Raw genomic sequence first — 23,045 nt, forward strand, 5'->3', positions numbered from 1 at the left:
CATTGTCATCTGTTAGTTGTACAGAATTAGTACATCTGTAGCCTGTGTATGACTTCTCGGCTTCCCTTTTAAAATACTTTCCGGGTCAGACATGCTTCAGACGCATGGTGTGAGTGGTACCAGAGCGGGATGGAATGAGAGATAAGGTGATGCTCCAGCTTTTTATAAAAGGCGCTCCATGCAGCCAAAATCCTCATGCACCCTGCTCTGCTCACATGCGCTGATAGTAGTCTACCTATGCAGGCCAAGAAAAACAAAAAAGTGACATCATTTTCACTTGTATATAGGTGATGTTTTAGTGTTGACTTTAATGCAAATATTTTATTTTAGGAATATTCCTAAATGTTTTCAGTTGTTTCAGATGCAGTGCATGTAATTCATGAGGTTAACATACAGTAACAGTGTTCAAGTATGCCTTAATATCATTCATTGCACCAAATAGATGTTTTTTATACTCTAGCATAATTTTCATACAGGTTCGCAACAATCGGCTGTCAATATTATTAATGTTATTGATGTCTGATCTCTGATGATAAAAATATAGCCACCTTTATAAGAATCTTGTTTGAATTTTTTTTTTAATCATACTTACAGTTTCAATTTTTTTTTAGCAATAATAGTGATTATCTAATGTCAAGTGTGTAAGAATGTATTAATATCCTGGCACAGATAATTGAAAATGATTATTTACTGACACTTTTGCCACTACAATTTGCATTGTTACAATTTTAAAAAAATCTGGGGTGCTCTTACTCAGGATATCTGTATCAGTGCGGTGAAGGAGCGTGATATTGAGCAAAAGTTGAAGCAGGTTATCGCTGAGTGGGACAACAAGACTTTTACGTTTGCCAACTTCAAAACGCGTGGAGAGCTGCTACTGAGAGGAGACAGCACATCAGAGATTATTGCCAGCATGGAGGACAGCCTGATGATTCTGGGCTCTTTAATGAGCAACAGGTATGTCTATGTTGATTATTTTAATTATCAGTATTTGGATACGTTAACATGCATCAGAACACTCTCTATGTGGCTGCAGAACAGCACCATGGAGACTTCACAGCATGTTGTCACTGTGTGTGGTAAAATGTAAGGCTCAGGTGCGTGTAACTTATTTCTCAGGTACAACACCCCATTTAAAGCCCAGATTCAGAAGTGGGTTCAGAATCTTTCCAACACCACTGATATCATAGAAAACTGGATGACCGTCCAGAACCTGTGGATCTACCTGGAGGCTGTGTTTGTTGGTGGAGACATCGCTAAGCAGCTGCCTAAGGTAGATTATGTCACATATTATGTCATATTTGGCTCTTTATTCGTGTCCTGTGTATTTCTTGTATTTCATCTTAGATTGTAGTGTCCTGTAGAAAGAAATCACTGATAATTCATTGTGTTTAAAGCTCCAGTGTGTAAGATTTAGGGGGATTTAGTTGATTGTGGCTGTGAGGATTGTAGATTGCAACTAGTTGAAACTTCTCTCAGGGAGAATACCTTCAGTATTCATTGTTCAGGAGGTTTTTACCACGGGCAGAATTATCTGCTGAGGTCTCTTCGTCTCCAAAACAAATGAACCAGGTATTAAGAAAAAAGCAGTTACACATTATCAGTTAGTGTTTTTCCTACACTGTTGTGCAAGTTGCAGACAGGCTTTTTCAGCCAACACACATGCTCACCTCTTTTCTCTGAAAACTTAAGATTAGGACATTTAGGATGTTTTTATGAAGAGACAAATTATAAAAGACTCTCTCCAAAACAAATGGACCTGGGGACTTAAACCAGTATGAACAGTGCATAAAACAGTTTCATTTTTCAAAAACATCTTTTTTTTCCCAATGCTTTCGTCTCAGAGGGTCTGCTAATTACAGTGGCAGACGTAAAAACTTAAATGGCTCCATCTTGAGCCACAGTTGTGATTCTTATCAGGAGATTATACACAAAATAAATTATCATATTATAATTCTGCCAGTCTATCTCCCTAAATCCCACACACTGGAACTTTAAAACAAATAACCAAATTAGGATTCTTTCTCTTATGTTCAGAAGAATACTTGAATATTTGACTCAAACCTTTTCAGGAAGCAAAGCGCTTCTCTAACATCGACAAGTCATGGGTGAAGATCATGATGCGAGCCCATGAGATGCCCAATGTAGTCCAGTCATGTGTGGGAGATGAGACTATGGGACAGCTGCTTCCTCACCTCCTCGAACAGCTGGAGATCTGCCAGAAGTCACTTACAGGGTGGGTATAAAGGACTACAATCTTAGTCAGCTCACATATCATAAAATATAAAAGTCTGATGTTTGAATAGTCCTAACATCGTTCAAAGGGAGGAGAGAGCACAAAACTTTTACAATAAGAAGTGTTTTTAGTGTTTCACTATTATGTATTTGGTATGACGGACTACTGCAGGTAAGACGTTACTCATTATCATTCTGTCAAACAGCTATTTGGAGAAGAAACGTCTGCTGTTTCCTCGTTTCTTCTTTGTCTCTGACCCTGCCCTGCTGGAGATCCTGGGCCAGGCCTCTGACTCCCACACCATCCAGGCTCACCTCCTCAATGTCTTCGACAACATCAAATGTGTCCGATTCCATGACAAGGTGAATATTTCATGGAGCCCCTTTGAGTGTTTTTGTTGAGTCTGTAACACACTTGGTCAATGTCACACAACGAGGGCATTTTTGAAACCCTCTAATTATTTTGGCAGAAGTGAAAGGTCTGAGAAATATATATGGAGGCCTCACATGTCATCATCTTCTTTTCCACACCTGACAAGTGAAATAGTTTAATCAAACTGTTATTTAAATCAATAAAACGTCATCTTTTTCAGATATACGACCGCATTCTGGCTGTATCATCACGGGAAGGGGAGACTGTGGAGCTGGAGCGTTCTGTCACAGCAGAGGGGAATGTGGAGGTTTGGCTAAATGCTCTGCTGAAGGAATCCCAGAGGTCTTTGCACCTGGTGATCCGACATGCTGCTCTGACCATCCAGGACTCTGGCTTCCAGCTCATCGACTTCCTCAACTCCTTCCCTGCTCAGGTAGATCATGGTTGGAGTCAAAGAACTTACCCACTTATATTTTTAAAACATGAGCCATACCATTGCTCTCTGTGATTGTTGGCCAAGGACTGTTTAGTGATTACAAAAAATCTGTTTGCATGAAATTCTATCAACTAGATTGAAATTAAAAATGTGGAAAAATAAATGCTGTGGAAAATATCTGTTAAACCTAAATCTCGTATTTTGTACATTATTTGATTTCTAAAATATATTCTGCTTCTCATTATCATCTATTTTCCTGAACTCAGTACTTGTAATCCTCACCTTTGAGTCTTTATCCAGTGATGTAATTAAAGTAATAATATTCTTATGGATTGTTAAACAAAGCACTGATTAGAATTTGAAGTTAATGGTCAGTACATTGGATGTCACCTAATCAGTGTTAAAACAAAGACCACCTAAACTTAAACCGAGGCAAGATGAAAGTCGAGATCAAAACCAGACCAGTGTGGGTTCCACACTCTGACACACTTGCAGTAAAATGTGAAAGATGCCCACCATAGACACTCCTGACATTGATCTGAAAGATTCCATAAAAACAATAGAAACAAAAAGCAAATGAAGATTCCTCCTCATTCACATCTTTTATTGCGATATACTGTATATGTGTGTATATATGTAAACCGTGAGAAATGTCTTGATAAAATAACCAAAAGGCACTGCAGAGAGACATTTTATTTTGTCTGATTTTATCTTTGTTTTCTATGAGCAAACAAATAGTAAGGAGTTGAAATCAACCTAATCATCTTTATTTTACACTCCATTTATGCACATGCAATTTAGTGATATCCTTGCAGTTGTGGACTTGACTATTTTTGAAATCCAGAGTCCTTTTTGTAGAGACTGAGACAAGACTGGGTAAAAATGTGGTCAATTCTAAGATGAGACGGATAATTTCAAACACTGGTTTTGAGATTGTTCTTGAGACTAAGACCAATCTTGAGTATTACAACATTGCATGAAATAATGTGATTACCACATATCTTTATCCTTGATCAAGGTGGGCTTGCTAGGTATTCAGATGATATGGACAAGGGACTCTGAGGAAGCTCTGACCAATGCTCGATATGATCGCCGCATTATGGCCAAAACCAACCAGCTCTTCCTGGATCTGCTCAACACACTGATTGACATGACTACAAGAGACCTAGAGGCTGTGGAGAGGACCAAATACGAGACCCTCATCACTATCCATGTCCACCAGCGGGACATATTTGATGACCTGGTGAGTGTTTTGTTGATCATTTAGTAGTAGCCTTCTGCTTAGTGTACTTAAGTACACTGGATCATAGGAACAAGCACTTTAAAATATCTTTAAAGGGTTATCTTATCGGAAAACCCCTGCTCAAGATAGCTATCCCTTTGTAAAACTGTGTTTAATATTCTGACACCCAAGGGTTGGGGAGTCAGAACATCAAATAGTTTTTGCCGCAAAGAGTCAATTCTGTTTGACAAAAGTCTTCAAAGCATTATCACTGGCAGCCAAGTGATATTTAGCCCTAGAGAAAGGACTGTCTTTGAAGTCTCCACTGAAGGCACAGTAAATTGCTTGGCTGGTCTTCAAGGTGAACAGAAAAGGTGTGAAGTATTTTTATTTTTATGTGTTTTTGAAAATCATTATTATTGTTATTATTAAATATAATTTGTACCCCTTGTATCTGTATTAATTTATTTCCCGTCTGTATTCTGCCACAAATTTAGCCTTTATCCTGCCCGTATTTTGCCAAACATCTTTTTGCTGTCTTCTTCATGACTTCCCTCTCACATATCAACTCCTAACTGTTGACCCTCTTTTTTCGCTCCTTACGCCTTTTATCTATTTGTATTTCATCTCACCACTCATCACCCTCCATTTTTGCCACCTTTTTGCATTGTATTTCAAATACTCATTTAACCCATCTTCTTGACTTACCTCTTTTCTGCCATCCTCCCATCTCCTGAAACTTCCTTTCACCTCATTTTCATCCCATGACCTCTCACCTTTTTCCTTTCATCCTCCCCTTACCTACCTTTTCTGTTCTTTCCACCGTTTTAATATGACCTTCCTATCACCCTATGCCCCATTGTACATCCTGCCCTACCCCTCCTTCCTTCTTTCTTCCTGCTTTCATCTCTCATCCCACATCGCCTCCTAAATGGAACCCTTCCATTTCATATTTTTCACTTACCATTTTATCTCCCTTCATCCTTTTATTTTGTGTCTTTATTTTGTATCTTCTCCGTCTCTCCATCAATCGTCTATTGTCTTCTCTCTGTTTCGCCTCTGTATTTCATACCCTTTCTCCCTCCAGTGCCGGCTTCATGTCAAAAGCCCAAATGACTTTGAGTGGCTGAAGCAGTGCCGTTTCTACTTCAATGAGGACTCGGACAAGATGATCATCAACATCACAGATGTGGGCTTTGTCTACCAGAATGAATTCTTGGGCTGCACTGAAAGGCTGGTCATTACACCGCTGACTGACAGGTAGAGTGCCATCCGTGAACACAGATCACAAACACACTTGCACAATTAAAATGGTTACAATACATTTTAAGCTAAGTACTCCACCACGTGAGCCCTCCAGCTTCCTTGGTATGGAGTGTGCGCCCTATAAGGACTCAGTTCTTTGCAGAGGCCTAGATTCATTTCCAACCCAGAGCCCTTTGCTGCATGTCCTCTTATCCGACTTTCCTGTCTCTTTTCAGCTGTCCAATCAGTAAAGGCAAAAATTGCCCCAAAAGTAATCTTCTATTTTTTTTAACTGACCAGCATTTGTTGTCATATGATAAAGACACAAGCATCAAGTTTTAACATTTTAAAGTGTTTCAAACAAAGTACTTGTCAGATTGTCTTCTAAAGCCCAAGATGGGTCTCCAGAAGAAACAGTGGATGGGGCTATGAACACTGTCCAAAACATACAACCTAAACAATTATGCCCCTTTTACAGATTGGCCTGTTATGGGGAGATATTAGAGTGTGAATTACTTATTCTTAATAAGACTACTACATCAAGGGTGCGTGCAAGAAGAGACTGTCCGAAAGACTTATTTTCATTACTTTCTCTTAACGTGGATCTGCCAGGAACAACAAAGGCAGAGCACAAACCTGCTTCTGTTGGGCTTTTTACTTTGGTCATCTGAAATGCCCACAACAACACTTGTCATGTTTATCTATGATGTAGTAGGAATGTTCACCATATCATCAATTCATATTTAATGGACCACAGTTTAGTATGGCTGAGTAATGACTGGACTTAAGGAGAAGACAGAGAGAGCAGTGGAAGTGGGAAGAGAAGAAATTAGTGAGGAGGAGTGGGCACTCCTACATCATCACCTCTGTCACTGAAAATATGAGTGACAGATTGAGACCAGAGAATCAGACAGTGGGAGGTAGGCAGAATCCCAGCGTCAGAATATCAGACACAGAGAGGGACATATGAGGTGAGACCGAAAGAGGTGAGACAAGAAGAAAAGATGAGAATAGACAGCAGCTCTCCAAAGAAGTGGCATACTGACCTTATGGCTGAAGGCACCCAAGCAGTCTGGATTTTCTCACTGCTTTCTTTCCCTGCCTGAAACACTATCTGATTCCTCCTCTTTGGCCATTTACTGTCTTCGCTCCAACAAATCGGATGCAGCGCCAGAGAGGATGTAGGACAGAGAATATGAAAGACAAAATAAGTAAAGGTTAAAGTGACAATGGTGATTAAAAAAGATTCCCCTTTTAAAGGGAAAAAATCACAGCATTGATTTGACTTTTTCTGCATTCTCTGAAGGACACAACATTTGTTGCAAGTGCAGTATTACTATGATTTTTGACTAAAAGGCCAGTCATGCAGTGTAAAGGGAGAACAGTGTTTAGCCTGAGGGCCTGGGCCGGGTCCCAGCGTCAGTCATGCTCTCTGAAGTGTCCTTGAGCAAGATACTAAATCCCCACCAGCTTCAGGGGCAGAATTCTCTCTCTGTGTCTGACCTCCCACCTACCAGTGGAGAATCATATCAGATTAGTTTTATTGTGTGATGAATTCAATGTGAAGGGAAATGAAAACTGCTTAGTGAGGAAGTGAATTCTTAACCTATGAAATTTAACTGTTTGTGTTTGGTCAGGTGTTACATCACTCTAGCCCAGGCTCTTGGTATGAGTATGGGTGGAGCCCCTGCTGGTCCTGCGGGAACAGGTGAGACTGATGCCTGAATGTATTTCCTTGAGGAACAACGTGTCTATGAAATACTGATTTTTATCCGACTTCAGGCCTGCAGGAGTACGGACAGGACAGCAACAGTATACTAGTTGAAAGCTGATGAGACTGAACAGTAGGGTCTCGCATATACAGCATGTCATTTGGCAGTGGTAAACTTTAGTGATATAGTATTAAGAAAATGACATCACCAAGAAAAGAAATAAGCCTAACCTGGAGGCTGAGACCTTGCCAAGTGGTCCCACATTAAATGTCAAGGTTTTGAAATAGTTAATTGGAGAACAAAGAATGGAAAGAAGTAAAAGTATTGCCTCATTACACAATCATTACAAATCAGACATAGTGTAGGAAGCCTGTGAAGAAAGGTCACAAGTTGACACTGCTTTATTTTAAGAGATCACAAGCCAAAAATGTTGGGAACCACTTTTGTATTACTTAGAGAAGTTGTTTGGTTTTCTGTTTGCATAAAAATTGTTGCACTTCATTTCAGGCTGTGACAAATCTGCCTTTTGTTATTAGGTAAGACAGAGACCACAAAAGACATGGGACGCTGTCTGGGAAAGTATGTTGTGGTCTTCAACTGTTCTGACCAGATGGACTTCAGAGGTTTGGGAAGAATATTCAAAGGTACGAGACAAATCGGTGATAGTTGAAAAGTTTGGGATGAGTGATGAGACAGTTGGCAATTGGACACATATAATATTTTTGAGTTGTACATTTAATTCAGTTGCAACAGAATGACCATAAAATTGCATGTTTGATTTCCAGGTCTAGCTCAGTCTGGTTCATGGGGCTGTTTTGACGAGTTCAACCGCATTGACCTCCCTGTTTTGTCAGTGGCGGCCCAACAAATTGCGATAGTTCTCACCTGCAAGAAGGAACGTCGCAAAAACTTTGTCTTTACTGATGGAGACAATGTGGATATGAGCCCGGAGTTTGGCATCTTCCTTACCATGGTCAGTGACACGACAGTGCTACTATTTCAAAATTTAGATAGAAACCGTTAATCATGCTGTACTCATATAGTCTTCCTGAGCATTTATTTTTTGTTAGATACAATAAATTCTCATGGCATTCAGATTTTTTAAAAAAATGAAGAAAATCAGCTTACTGAGTTGATCATTACTAAACTCAGCATCAGCCATAATTTAATGCTTTGCAGTGTTAGGTTGTTTGCTGTAGGGAATTACAGGTAAGACAGAAACTGGCTGAAGCACCTTTAAACACAGAGCTACTTGGACATTGCATTGAACGTGTAACTGTAGCTGCTGGATTTACAGCACATTAAATTCTGACATAAAAAAAAACCCTAGTCTTGTTTTTTATAGAGCATGCAATCAGTCCCAGATAATACAGTGTTATACGATTTAATGAGTGTAGTTAAATAAAATCGACCTAGACCACATCTTATTTTACAAGTCAGTTTGAACAATATCAAACACCAGGGTCTGCTGTTTATTAATAATTTTAGCAGTGCTCATTATCATACTCTTCATACAGTAATAGCTATAGATCACTTTATCCCCTTGGCACAGTTGCTACCTCAAGGCAAGTCATTAAACCAAGAACAGTGGAATAATTGTCCCATGTGGAAAGAGAGGTCAGAGATTATTCTCTCTCCTGCTTTTCCTCTGTGTATGTGGACACGTGTTGAGAGACAGTGATCAAAGGCAGGCTCTGTGGAGAGGGGGACCTGAGCTGTGGCCAAAGGGATTTAACTAGCTGATAGTGCTTGTTAAGTACTTTAAGATGTTCCAGCATTAACTTAAATTCTTGTGCATTTTTTTGTGTATAGCCATCATGGTTGAATATAAACTCTGCAGGTGCTGTGCACTTATATTTAATTGAACAAATTACATACACCTGCTTACTTGTAAATCTATCCATCAACTTACTGTTTGCATCTCTCATGTTGGCCACAAGCCCAGGAACCAGGTGATTCTGTGAGTTTATGTTTCATTTGCTCTGACAGATGCGTCTGGTCCGCATTACATTCAGACAGATTTCCAACCAGCTGTTAATCTAATATGGGGCAGGGTTGATAAAATGATTGACAGAGGATCCAGATTTGAAAAGTCTTACAGCACACATTTCTCTGCTCTGATTGGCTGTAATTGCCTCCAATCTGCTCCTTCCAGTGTAACGCACCAGGCTCATTAAACTTAGATCAAACTGTCAAACTAGACAGAGCTGATCAAATGTTTTCAGAAACACATTTTAGTGTCCCGTTAAGCTGTAATTTGAAGAATTTTGTAACCACACTGTATTTTGCTTGAAAACACTCAGCAATGCCTCAACTTGCATGCTTCACCATTTAGTACTCATCAAGTTTTGTTGCTTCGATTGGTTGCAAGTCTATCCAAATGCCTCCAGAGGCATTTTTTCTGTGCCAAGTGATAATGCCCCCTGAAAGTTTAAAATGAAGTGAGAGGTTCCAGACTATTTCACATTTGTGAACTAATTCACTTTTGTAAATCAGTCTAGGCTAGTTGTCCTTGTGTTCTCTTTTGAGGTATTATTTGAATATATAATCAATAATAAGATCTAAATGTTTTATGTAATGAATATGCAGTGCTACATTTCCTCGTAAGAATAATTTAAGTTTGTAACTGTTGTTACCCCTTCTAAACTCCTCATCTCCTGTTTCTTTTCCTGTATTATCAGAACCCAGGTTATGCAGGTCGCCAGGAGCTTCCTGAGAATCTGAAGATAAACTTTCGCTCTGTGGCCATGATGGTTCCTGACCGTCAGATCATCATTAGGGTAAAACTGGCCAGTTGTGGGTTTATAGACAACATGGAGCTGGCCCGCAAGTTCTTCACTCTTTACAAGCTGTGTGAGGAGCAACTCTCAAAACAGGTAAAACAAAGGATGAGGTATCAGGTAATGTGTGACAAAATGTGGCAATTTCTCTTCTTTTTTCAAATCATTAAAAAATATAAACTTAAGATTCTCCTCATTTGTTGTCAGACTTTAGGTTTTGCTTACTTCTTATCACCCTGCCCATATTTCTACTCAATATTTAAAGTTCATTTAGTTCACAAGCAATGCAAAAATGCAAGAATGCCAAAAACATTAAAGAATGAATAAAAGCAGATCTGACCACTTACGTCCAATACAAGTTAGAAGATAAAGCAAAGCTTTTGTTCTGTGCAGGTACTCATGGGTAATTCAGTTCACAATTATAGTTCCTGGAACACAGCAGGTCCCAAGAATACAACTTATACAAAACCTAAGGATCAATACACAGTGTAATTCTCCTCTGAAAAACTACTTAGTTGATGAAGGTCTAAGAGGAAATAGTCTGGCATTATGATTAAATACTTTATGTGGACCGATGTGAGCAGGTCGTACTTTTATCCATAAGTGCTCCATTTATTCATTTTTAGAAAATTTTACCCTGCTTAAAACTGTAGAACAGATTAAAGGGGAACTACAGCCATATGACAGAACTTTGTGCTGTATAAATTAAAATAAATGGCACATGGAAAAATAACATTAAAATATACACAACAACAACAACAACAAAATAATGGTAGTGAAAATTGCAAAGCAATGTTACTTGTACACAAATATAAAAAAAATGTTGGTAGAACTGGTAAGATCAATAACATAAGTAAAAAGAATATAAAATATTGGAAAACTTGAGCTAGAACTGTTCCATCTACAACAATTGGTGAAATATGTTCTAGGTGACACTGAGAGCATATCCAGACTTTGTACCCTATGAAAACACAAGTCTGAGACTTAGTGTTTTCGTTTCTGGCTTTATGAGAAAAAGTAGCTCATGTTCGCAAATATTAATTTAACTCTCTGAGGCCATAGAAATACTATACTGGAAATTTTAGGTGGTGTTACCCTTTAAAGGTGGTTTTACACAGCTGCTTGCAAAAGTATCATGATGAATGACTGTGAACCTAAATTGCTGTTTGTGATTGTGCAGGTTCACTATGACTTTGGCCTGCGGAACATCCTGTCAGTGCTGCGAACACTGGGAGCAGCCAAGCGAGCCAACCCCAATGACACAGAGTCCACCATCGTCATGAGGGTCCTCAGGGACATGAATTTATCTAAGCTGGTCAGTCAAGCATAGAATAGCATACAATAGAGCACTGGCAAGTTAAATTTGAAATTGCACAATGAAATTGAAGATAGAACAATTGAGATTTTTTTGGGATGCATTTTTCATCTGTGGAAAAATTGAATAAAAAAGAATAAACTCAATTTATTAAATAAAATAATAAAAAAGATTGAATGAACTACATACAAAATTACACTAAAGCATCACAACAGACTGACAAGAATATAATAGACAGATTTAAAATGAATAATTCTGTTTGTTTTTGTACGTTTTTGCTGTGTCTATGGTTACCTATGCTTGTTAGATCGATGAGGATGAGCCGCTCTTCCTCAGCTTGATTGAGGACCTCTTCCCAGGCATCCAGCTTGATAAAGCAGGCTACCCTGAACTAGAGGCTGCCATCGACTTACAGGTAGGGGAGAGAGTGAAGAATGAGTTTATCTGTTAGCACTGGAGAGAGGAATACAGTAGGAGAGAGTAAGGAAAGGACAGAGAGGAAAGGAAACTGTGAGAGAGAGAAAATAAGGAGACTGAGTCAAATCTTCCAAAATAGTAATGGGCTGTGAGACTGCTGTATTTTTCATGTCGCTCTAAAACGCCTCGAGATATAGCACCCAAAGGGATACAAATGTTGTCATTTACCATTTGTCAAGGACCTAACCTAAGTTACTGTGACAAACATAGTGCAAAGAAAATAGAAAGTAAAATGTTATGCCTTTAAATTAAAGCATTCTCGTGTGTGGTGTATTATGTGCCTTCATCCCTGCAGTTATGTGTGACACATAATATCTCTGAATGCGTCTTTAAACGGATGTGGACCTGTAGGTAAATCTGTCAGTACAAAACATCACACTCCTAACAGTGTCATCCAGAACATGGCAGAGTATGTTTACACTTACATGTTGTTTATGGTAAATATACTAGAACTAAAGATGTGTATGCTGTAATTGTGCTCCTTTAGGTTGAGGAAGGAGGTCTGATCAGTCACCCTCCCTGGAAGCTAAAGGTCATCCAGCTGTTTGAGACTCAGAGGGTCCGACATGGTATGATGGCCCTGGGGCCCAGTGGGGCAGGAAAGACAACTTGTATTCACACGCTGATGAGAGCTATGACAGGTAGGATTCTGTGCATGTTTTTGTAACAAATGTTTTGGGAAAGACAACACAAACTTGTGAGAAATTGGCTCCTGTTGAAACACTTCGGTCAGTGCGTGAGAGACAGTGACTGACACCTCCTTTTAACTTTAGGCACCCCACAAATAATGGTGCAAGGTGTTGTTTTTTGTGTGCATATTTTTCTTTTTAAGAAATTAAATGTGATAGATATACAAATGTAAGGGTAAATGTTTCTGTCAACATGTTTCTTCTCTCAGAATGTGGTCAGCCTCACAAAGAGATGCGCATGAACCCGAAAGCCATCACAGCACCTCAGATGTTTGGTCGATTGGATGTGGCCACAAACGACTGGACTGATGGCATCTTCTCTACACTTTGGAGGAAAACGCTGAGAGCAAAGAAAGGTCAGATTTTTACTTAACTTTGGTTTCATACCAGTGAACTAAGCTTACATTGACAAAAAAATATAGAATTCAGATTATAAATCAGCATTTGTTTCAGAGAGTTCTGACGCCTGCAGATAGTTGCATAAACTAGAGAATATTTCCTCTTTATACTCGTTTGAGCATTTTCATTTCATTGGCTAAAACTTAATATTGAAAAAGGCTTTTCTGTTCATTAGGCATGTTTTAGGACTGACCTCATTATCTTCAGATACCACAGGTGTGGTCCATAGGAACAGCTGTTTAATTGGCTAATAAGGGAGCATGATTACATAACAGCATTTTCTCTGCTAAGTTAGTATAAGAGGAAGAGACATATCCATGCCAAGTTAATGATTCCTTAAATAATTAGTGCTCATGGTAATCTACTTTTTTTTTTCTCTGGGAACTTTGGGGAAACCAGAATGTTATTAAGTTGTAGAAGTAAGTTTAAATATCTCAGGACATCCTTGCAACCATAGTTCAAAGCAGTACCAACAGCTGTTTTATCTCTCGGCTCAGCCCTAATCCTACACACTTCATTAAAAATGTATGTGCGCGTTGGTATGAATATACATTATGTGTGTTTGCTTTTATGTGTCAAAATATGCATCTGATGTACTCAGTGTATGTTCCCATGCTGTTATGCAAATCCTTGAGCAGGATGTATTTATGTGTTTGCTAATTGTACAGCCACTATGTGCTCATATAGTTCACTTTTGCAGCTTGTTATATTGAGCAGACACCAATTTACTGTAGAAAAGTAGGCAATGTGGACAAGATTGAGCGAAGAAATGCTGTGTGAAAACAGGTTGACGCATTGTGACTCAACAGCTGCAGCAAAAGAATCTCAAGTGTGATCTATTTTAAAGACGTCTGTGTAGAAATGCAGCTGATATCTCATGTGCATGAAAGCTGCCGTGTAAGTAATAAATTATTTTGACTCCATACTGATTTCTTTGGTATAAGGCCAGGGAATTTAGGTCCGTGATCACAGAACAATGTAAAACGTCTGCATCCGACCAATTGAGCATGCTTATTTCACAGGAGCATGCCCCACATTCATTATTGACCAGCAATTATACTGTATAATTTTTCCCTTGAAAGGTCTCTGTCCTCAAGCTGAGAAGCACCTAATTTGGACACATGCCACTGGATGATGTGCGGAGAACTCTGTTTCAGCCAAAATAGACAATAGATACAATAGATACAATAGACAGTCTTGTTTGTGTTGTCGAGTTTTTCTATTATCATCATCATATCTGTTGTATTTTGTATGTTTATTTTGGTTCATTCCTTTCTTCAGAAGAGAAAGTAGACTTTAATTTCTATTCTAAAAACATCAAAGAGGTAGAACCAGACCATATGAGCTAGGTGGCATTTTTAAGTCCTTAGTGAGCAAACACAGCAATTCACCTACACTCATTTATTTTAGTAAGAATTGTGTTGCCACCTTTTCTGATCACTAAATGCATATTCAGAGGCCTTTTCAGCCTGCGGACTAGCAAATTGTGGTTGAAAGCTCGAGGTCAATTATCATGTCATATTCATGTCCTCTTAGGAGAGCACATCTGGATAGTCCTGGATGGACCAGTCGATGCCATCTGGATTGAGAATCTGAACTCAGTTTTGGACGACAATAGAACTCTCACACTGGCAAATGGAGACCGTATTCCCATGGCTCCCAACTGTAAAGTGGTTTTTGAGCCACACAACATAGACAACGCCTCTCCAGCGACTGTATCACGCAATGGCATGGTGTTTATGAGCTCCTCTGTGCTCAACTGGAGCCCGATACTGGAGGTAAGTCGACTAATTGATCAACTTATTTCAAATATTTTTGTTTCCCTACAAAGAAATTGTGGCGCCTATGGTTTGCATTATTACAGTATGCACCTGTAAAGTAATAACTAGATTAGTGTTTCTTAAAGTGTGCTCTGTTGCACCCTGGCGTGACTGGAGGTTGTGCAAAGAATACAGCAACATTTGTCATATTGTTGTCCATTTTTTGTGTGTTTAATAAGGCTTCACATCATTAGGAGATTGACAACATTGACATGATGTGTTTTCACATGTATCAAAACTAAAAAAAAATAATAAAAAAACAAATATGAGTTGGTTGGTTCAGAGGACTTGGTATTTGTGCTGCATCTAAAAATTCACATCACAAGGCTATAGTTTTGTTATCAGCACATACACACTGCATTGTGTGAGACTAGTGTAATTCCTTTAATCTGAGCTATGATGTTGTGGTTGTTCTTCTCAGGGCTGGTTGAAGAAACGCTCCCCCCAGGAAGCAGAGGTGCTGAGGGAACTCTTCTCTTCCTCCTTTTCTGAGATCTACCGCTTCAGTGTGCAGTCACTAGAGTTCAAAATGGACATGCTTGAGGCCTTTGTCATCATGCAGTGCATCAACATGCTGCAGGGACTCATACCACCAAAGGTAAGTGCACAAACGTTCTGAATTCCCATCCATGGGGCTGACTGCACTCAGACAGCACTCACTGAATATTTTAATTAAGAGGTTAATCCTATTGTGTCTTTTTGGATATTTTATGCACTTTGTTACATGCTCTAGAGGTTGGAACCCATCATTGTTAGTTTCTTAAGACATTAAAAAAAAGAAAACTCTTATGTATGTATATTGTTTTACTTCTGATGTGCTCCCCTCCTCTTTTAAATGTGGTTGTTTAAACAAAGTCCTTGATCTAAAGTAGTTTTTACTCAACAGGAGCAGTGTGGTGAGTTATCCAGAGAGCACCTGGAGCGGCTGTATGTCTTTGCCCTAATGTGGAGCACTGGAGCCTTACTTGAACTGGATGACCGGAAGAAGATGGAAGTCTGGCTCAGAGAAAATGATAATATCTGTCTAAACTTGCCAGACATTCCTCTCAACAGTGACGGCACCATGTTTGACTACTATGTCACAGCAGATGGTATGCATGCCTTGATAAACAGATGTTATCACTTGTAGATTAGATGTCTGGGAATATCAAAGCTGCTCGCTGACAAGCAGAGGCATTATGCCTCATGTTGCACTTGATTTTGAAGCAGATGTACGTTCGTACATTCATCAAACCGTACAGTGAAATATAGAAGTGTCACTGTCATATTTCTTTCTTATGCATACACCAGGGTGTATATTTTAATCTATGCACATTTTTTTTCCTCCAAGGTCAGTGGGTCCACTGGAGCACCAGAGTGGAGGAGTATGTTTATCCATCTGAATTTACCCCAGAGTACAGCTCCATCTTGGTCCCCAATGTGGACAATGTCAGAACAGACTTCCTAATTCAGACCATCGCCAAGCAGGGCAAGGTAAGGTTTGCCAAATAAAAAACTAAACTAGTGTATATCTACATACTGCCACCCTAAACTTAAAGATTTCATTCTTAAAAGAGCTGTTACAACTCATGATGAATTTGAAAATATCTGTTTGATGTCTGCTTGATGTGCTGATATCACTGATATTTTTATTGACTAACAATTTGATGTTTCAAGTAACACATAACCAAAAAAACAGCTGTGAATAGGAACATTTAGTGTATACAAATCCTTCTTCATAATGTCTTTAAGGCTTATGATGAGGGTTTTAGAGAGGCTAGTGCCCGTTCAATCTCTTCTCTATTCGGTGTATAATGCCTCATTTATTCTTGGATACAGCTGAGTAGACACACACATGCACTCACTTCAGATCAATAACATGGTAGCATGTCTGAATGCAGCACGGACCTACTAAAAGACCATATTAAAATATTGTGGTCGATACTCCACTTGAAAGCCCATCAAATGGCACCACCAGCGTGGCATTTATCAATACTGTCTGTGTGTATTTGTATGTATGCATGTGTGTAAGAGTCATTCAGATTCATAATGCCACGAGAAGAGAGTGGGGAGCCTCTGTAGGGTGGTTTGTTTATAAAGGGGTGGTTTGTGTGTGGATGACATTTCATTTTGGAGGCTTCCGCAATTCCATTTACTTTTACCGGGCAAATTTGCATTTCATCTAAATTGTTGGCAAAAATGTAATGATCTGGAAAAATTATTAATTACATCGAGATGTGATAAAAGGCCATAATATTAAAAGCATATGTCTAGTACACAGACAGCGACCTTCCACCTCCAACAAATGGATCTGTAAAACACTATTATTTGTTGTTGTCATAATGATTAATTGACAGTGATTACTAATGAGTGATAAAATTTTAAGTCAGTGAAGTGAATTGTTATCTTGAGACCCAGACACACCAAACCAACATCAAAGAACTAGTGGTGACGAAGATAGACTTTTACACTGCACCATGTTGCCTGTGTCTTGGCAAAAAAGTTGCACTTCAACACAATGCAAAGATTACAGCCAACTAGCACATGTTCTCTGCCTGCATGAGAAGAAATGAGTCTCCATACTGGCAGGAGATGTTTTCTGTATTTGTCATTTATAAAAGGGAAATGGGAAGACCAACATAAATTTATGCCAGTCAGAACATTAACAACACAATGTTAATAGAACAAAGCATATTTACAGTGTGCTAGTGAACAATAACACAAATGATTACAAACCATTTCTTAAAAGAACTCAATGGCTAAAACAAGATCTGACTAGAGCGAAAGATGTGGGACACACTGCAAATACTAGGGCAACAGACGCTCACAGATGGCCCAATGTCCACCATTCCTTGGTAATTGTTAGTTTTCAGGATATTATCCACGTAGCTATCCTCCTCAAGGATTTGGCACTCCTCTTCCAGGTGAGTGAATGGTGGTAATCTTGCTGTTTCTTGCATAGCCATCTGAGCTGTGCTGGTTGATCACCAGTGTTGACTCTGGTGATAGCATGCTTGCCAATGTCTTCCTCCTTAGTGTTTCTCCAGGGGAATTTCTAAAGGTGCATCTCTTGATCTTCTAGCCACACAGAGTTTTACATTTTCCGAATTACCCCCAGAGTTGCACGCACTCCTCTTCTAAACCTGAGGAGAACTACCTGGATTTGTTTGAGGACATCTGGCCCTTTAGTAGAAAGTCCTTCATACTTCATGCTGTTCCATTCTAGGCGGACTGGTGTTATTACAGAATCAGGGTTTGGTGCTACCAGATGGCTCACATATCAAACAGGTCCTTCCAGTTATCCAACATGTCTTTTGTGAGTTTCTTTGCTGCTCCCCTCTCAACCATTTCATGTGCCAGAGCTGCATAGGCGGTCTGTCAGTCCAGCTCTCTTCTCAGCTGCTTTCCATTTTCAGGAAAGTGGCCGCCACTCTATTTTTGTTTGTGGGAAGAGAAGTTGGGTCCTCAATCCAAGGGTACTCTGGTGTCCCAGTGTGGTGCATCACTGTGGTCATTGGCCTTTACATAGGTGAAGCATTACTTTATAATCTCAAGCTCTTTTTCCACGATCAGCATAATTTTTTTCCCCCTTTCCCGCAATGGCACCCACCCACATCTTAAATAAGTTCATGAGCTTTTTCTGTACCCTTGGGCATTTTGATTCTCACTCTGAGTAGAAACTTTCATAGCCATCCCTCTGACTCCAAGGATGACCAAAGTGATTTTTTCAATCCTCAGCCTCAGTCTGTTTGGCAGCTTTGTGGGTGATGTAAGTTGTGTCTAATGCTAAGTCTGTCGGGTTCCAATTTTTTTGCCTTGCATTGGCGGTGACTTCTTACAACTGACTTACTTTGCAAAATATATTTGTTGTACTTTTCTTGTATTATCTTATACAGTAAGAATGCAACAGTTACACATGCAATAGAGACACACACACTTGCACCATCATAAATTAGGATACAAATTGCTCAATATACATAATATACTTAAACACAGACACACACACAGAAAACAAAATAAATAGAAAAACTCAAATTTTTCCTGCACTGTTTACAAATGCTTTTCAAGTGAATCTTACATTTTCATCTGTCATGATAGTCATGTATGGTTCCCAGAGCTTGATAAAGTCTTTCTTCTTGCACTTTGCAATGTACATTAGCCTTTCCAATTCCATATAGCTACAAAGTCCCTTTATCCACATTCCTAAAGAAGGAGCATCCATACTCTTCCAATAGAGTGCAATAACTTTCCTGGCTTGAAGAAGTCCAAACTGACTTCTAGTAGCATCAAAAGAACAAACAGCTCTTCCAGACCATTTGTTCCCGTCAGGCTGAAGGGATCCTTTTCAAGACAGGTTGCAATTGCTTTCACATCTGCATTTTTCTGCCATTTCTGGGGAGAGTTTAGCTATGAGTTGCTCTTGTTCCTCTGTAAGCTGATATTTATCGGTGGGCTGATGTCTTACTCTGCTGACTCTTCTTCCTCAGTCAGCTTCACCCTTCTTGGCTTACCCCTTTGGACAGAGAAGACAGAGTTTCTGCAAAAGTAGTTACCCCGCCAAGCACCTTTGTCTTGCCCCCAGCTTGTTGACAGCATTCAACTTTTTTGCTGACTTTAGTTGTTTGAAAATGAAAATGATCTCTTATTCCCCCTCATCTCCACAGACAACACAACCTCCATCTTTTCTTTTTGAATCCGGTGGATATATATTTTCACACAAATTTCTTTTCTGTCTTTTCTAGTTTTTCTGTCATTCTCAACTACTCCATTTTCCATGATTTCTTGTGTTTCCAGGAACTTCAGGAGGGTATTGAAATGGTTGTCAGGTGTGACACTGTTGCTGGGTTAACCCTTAACACTAGCCAGTCCTTAACAACGCCTGGTAGCTTGCTCTCCATAGACTTGGTTACAAGGTACAAGGTAGATTTATTTGTCATTTTTCTTAAACGTGGTTTAAGAAGAATTGAAATGAAATTAAAGTTGACCCTAAATCCTGCTACATCTTTTGGTGTCGAAGGAGGAGTTGAGGAGTCTCACAGCCTGGGGAAAGAAACTGCTCCATAGTCTGGTGGTTTGGCAGCAGGTACTTCTGTATCTTTTTCCAGATGGTAGCAGGGTGAATAGACTGTAGCTGGGCTGGCTGCTGTCTTTCAGTATCCTTTGGGCTCTGTGACTATCACTGAGAGCCCATCTTGAGGCTCTCAGTGATAGTCGTTCCAAAGAACCTATAGCTGTTCACCTGCTCCACCGATGTAGACAGGGGTGTGTGTCTTTGCCTCCTTTCTAAAATCAACAATTAGCTCCTTGGTTTTACTGACGCTGAGTAGCAGGAAGGGTGCACAGAAGAGTTCTTGATAGCACCTGTGTTACCAAGCTCTGTAAGGTCAGCTTTGGCTTTCTTCCCAGTCTGGATTAGATAAGTCGCTTTTCTTGACTGATCTGCTTTTAAGACAGGAATCTTTTCAAGTTCTTCAATTATTCTAAGGCAATTGTAGCTTTATTTCCATAGATGTTTTCAAGTACTCTAAGCATGTCTTCAGCAGTGTTCTATGGAAGCGGAGGTCTTAAAATAGATGTTTCCCCCTGCTTATGTAGACTCTACCAGTCTCTCTTTTAGCAATGGAAGTCTCTTTTGCAACCATGGAATTTAGGCAGACTAGTGGGTTTAGGAACAGTAGGAATGGGTTGTGCAGTTTGTGTTGCCCCAACATTTACTGCGACTGCCACAACTCTGCCTCGCTCCTTTTCTACAATTCTTTGTGCTACACTGAACCTTGCCCTCCTTGCTTTGAGCTTGTTGTTGTGCTTTCAGGCTCTTTACTCTACCTTCAAGGTCTGCCTTTTCTGATTCAGATATCCATAGCACCGTAGCTGCTAGGCTTTAGTTGCTTCTTGGACCAGCTTCCCTGTTAAAATCAGCTACATCTCACAGCTGTCCAGATTCACAGCTGAGATAGGTGTTGTTGCAGCAGCATCATCACAAGTTCTCTCTGCTTCCTAGAGTGCAGCCGTCAGTTCATTTTCTCCATATCTGGGCCATGGGTTGGTTTGCACTATTTTCCTGACCTCATCCAATCTTCTTGTACAGTCAGTAATTATTTTCTCCATGGTCAGCTTTCTGCTTCTTATCAAGCTATGCTTCCAAAGCATCCTTTGATTCCTCCGTCTTCACTGTCACAGCATCAGGTTTCCAGCTGCAGAGTGTCTGTCGGGTTTCAGCCGAAATGCCTGTCTGAACTGGCATAGATAACCACAGAGGACACTAGACAACTTCGCTAATTTCTTTAACATATTGAAAAGTTGATCTTTGATGTATGAGCGTTAGGTTGAAAACTTCAAAGAAAAAGAAATGTACATCATGTCAGTTAATTCAGCCAATAAATTCACGGCTTGAATAACATAAACCACGTTAGGTATGTCGATAAAGAAATCTTTGTCTTCAATAAATTCACATAATTTAAGTCATGACTAAATCAAAACATTTCTGTCACGTTGAAAACTGTATTTCATTTAATCAGCATCAAGCTGTGCCAGATATTTATTAAATGAATTTATTGCAAATTTTAAATATTTATGATTAGTCTTAAATAATATTTTTGCCCCTGTGAATAAGATTTATGCTCTTTTCAGAAATATTGTCAATAAATGTCAAATTGTCCTTAATCTAACTTTTATTCCAAGCAAAACCAATCAGTATTAATGAGTTATAATCATAAACCGCATCAATCAGTCACTTAAACAAATACTTGATTCAAATATAAATAAATTTAAATCATGGCCTAGTCCTTAAATAATTTAAAAATAATTTAATTTACACCTAAAATCTGAAATATAATTTCTGCAATCAAGCCAGTCTGTCCACAAACAAACAAAATCATATAAATAAACAACTCGACCACAGATGACTGCATTAAACGCCTGTGGACAATCACATTTTATGTAACGCATAAACATACAAATTACAGAAATTAAATGATATGCATGAATGAATGAATAAATGAATGGATTGCTAAGATTCAGAGAGATTTGAGGAAATGGTCAACACTAATATTAGATTTTAGTTCAAGAATTGAGACAGTGAAGTTGAACGTGTTGCCGAGGCTGTTGTATCTTTTTTTGTCTTTACCAACCAGAATCCCAGCTGGTTCTCATTGTAGAGCGATGGAGTATGTGTCTTACTTACGTTGTTTTCTTCTTTGAAAAAAGACAAATAAAAAGTTAAAAAAAAAAAAAAATGAATGGATTGCTGTGGACGCTTGCCAAACAACACTGCTCGTGCTACATAATTAACATGGCGGTCAGGCATTATTTACTGTTAAAAAACATATAAGATCATATACGTACCAATAGCATCTCTGTTTTTCTGAGCATTGATGCAAACTTTTCTCTGACATGTTTCTCTTCTCTTCAGACAAAGGAAGCACACCTGCACAGACAATATTGATTACTCTCTCTCTCTCTCTCTCTCTCTCTCTCTCTCTCTCTCTCATTCTCTTGCTTTCTCTGAGTCTTTTGGTTTATGGCTTAACATTGACCAACGGTCTTGCTTGGTGCGTCTGAGTCCAAAGAATATCGCAAACAGTTTCTCTCTGTCTTATGTGATTTCTTGAGTTTTGTATTTTGGCCTTTTATTGCATATATGCACAGTTGAAGCTGCTTAGCTGAGGACATCAGGTCACAACAAATAAAGTTTGGTAAACAGTTCAAATCTCAAGCCTACCAGAATAATTAACGGCAATTTCATGTTGCAGTTCAGTCATTTTGACATTACATTGCACTGAACTTGGATCCGTGCATATCGATTTGTCTTACATGCTGAAATGTAACCCTGACAAATAAATACATAAATAAAATATATGTACATTTTTAGGCTGTTTTGCTGATTGGAGAGCAGGGAACTGCTAAGACTGTTATCATCAAAGGCTACATGTCAAAGTATGATCCCGAGGCCCACATGGGAAAGAGTCTTAACTTCTCTTCTGCTACCACACCACTCATGTTCCAGGTAAAGCTGAACTGCATGTTTACTTCCCTCTAAATTAACTTTCCTCATTCTTTGCAGTTTCATTTGAAAATTGACCCTCTTCATCTGTGTTAACTTGTCATGGATTATCATGAGCTTGTGAAGTAATATTGATGGATGTCTGGACTGACTAATAATGTGTAGGCTGGAGAAAGGACCACTCAGTACGATTAAGTAATGTTAGTTATTGTGTTTGTCCAACTAAAACTGGTCTTTTAAAATACATGTAAACATGTGAGTCTCACTGAAATCGGACTAAATCGATTTTTTTTTTCGAAATCGGACTAACACACCCAAATAAATTGATTGGCAGTCAATCTGTTCTGTCATGTTAACACCT

The 23,045-nt window shown here is 39.1% G+C and overlaps 1 protein-coding gene across 1 annotated transcript in view; it reads left to right on the forward strand.

Moving 5' to 3' along the window:
* Window positions 1–23,045, forward strand: part of dnah5 (dynein, axonemal, heavy chain 5) — a 114,649-nt gene that overhangs the window by 32,114 nt on the left and 59,490 nt on the right. The window contains exons 33-52 of the mRNA XM_042490006.1: window positions 758–957; window positions 1,120–1,273; window positions 2,073–2,236; window positions 2,442–2,598; window positions 2,829–3,041; window positions 4,063–4,287; window positions 5,354–5,526; window positions 7,149–7,219; window positions 7,760–7,867; window positions 8,009–8,196; window positions 9,905–10,099; window positions 11,184–11,318; window positions 11,626–11,733; window positions 12,283–12,436; window positions 12,694–12,840; window positions 14,420–14,661; window positions 15,125–15,301; window positions 15,590–15,794; window positions 16,034–16,176; window positions 22,553–22,687. Coding sequence (XP_042345940.1) covers window positions 758–957; window positions 1,120–1,273; window positions 2,073–2,236; window positions 2,442–2,598; window positions 2,829–3,041; window positions 4,063–4,287; window positions 5,354–5,526; window positions 7,149–7,219; window positions 7,760–7,867; window positions 8,009–8,196; window positions 9,905–10,099; window positions 11,184–11,318; window positions 11,626–11,733; window positions 12,283–12,436; window positions 12,694–12,840; window positions 14,420–14,661; window positions 15,125–15,301; window positions 15,590–15,794; window positions 16,034–16,176; window positions 22,553–22,687 — 3,294 coding nt within the window. The remainder of the gene's footprint in view (window positions 1–757; window positions 958–1,119; window positions 1,274–2,072; window positions 2,237–2,441; window positions 2,599–2,828; window positions 3,042–4,062; window positions 4,288–5,353; window positions 5,527–7,148; window positions 7,220–7,759; window positions 7,868–8,008; window positions 8,197–9,904; window positions 10,100–11,183; window positions 11,319–11,625; window positions 11,734–12,282; window positions 12,437–12,693; window positions 12,841–14,419; window positions 14,662–15,124; window positions 15,302–15,589; window positions 15,795–16,033; window positions 16,177–22,552; window positions 22,688–23,045) is intronic.

The sequence above is a fragment of the Plectropomus leopardus genome, chromosome 7 (genome assembly GCF_008729295.1).
Source record: "Plectropomus leopardus isolate mb chromosome 7, YSFRI_Pleo_2.0, whole genome shotgun sequence".
Taxonomy (NCBI): Eukaryota; Metazoa; Chordata; class Actinopteri; order Perciformes; family Serranidae; genus Plectropomus; species Plectropomus leopardus.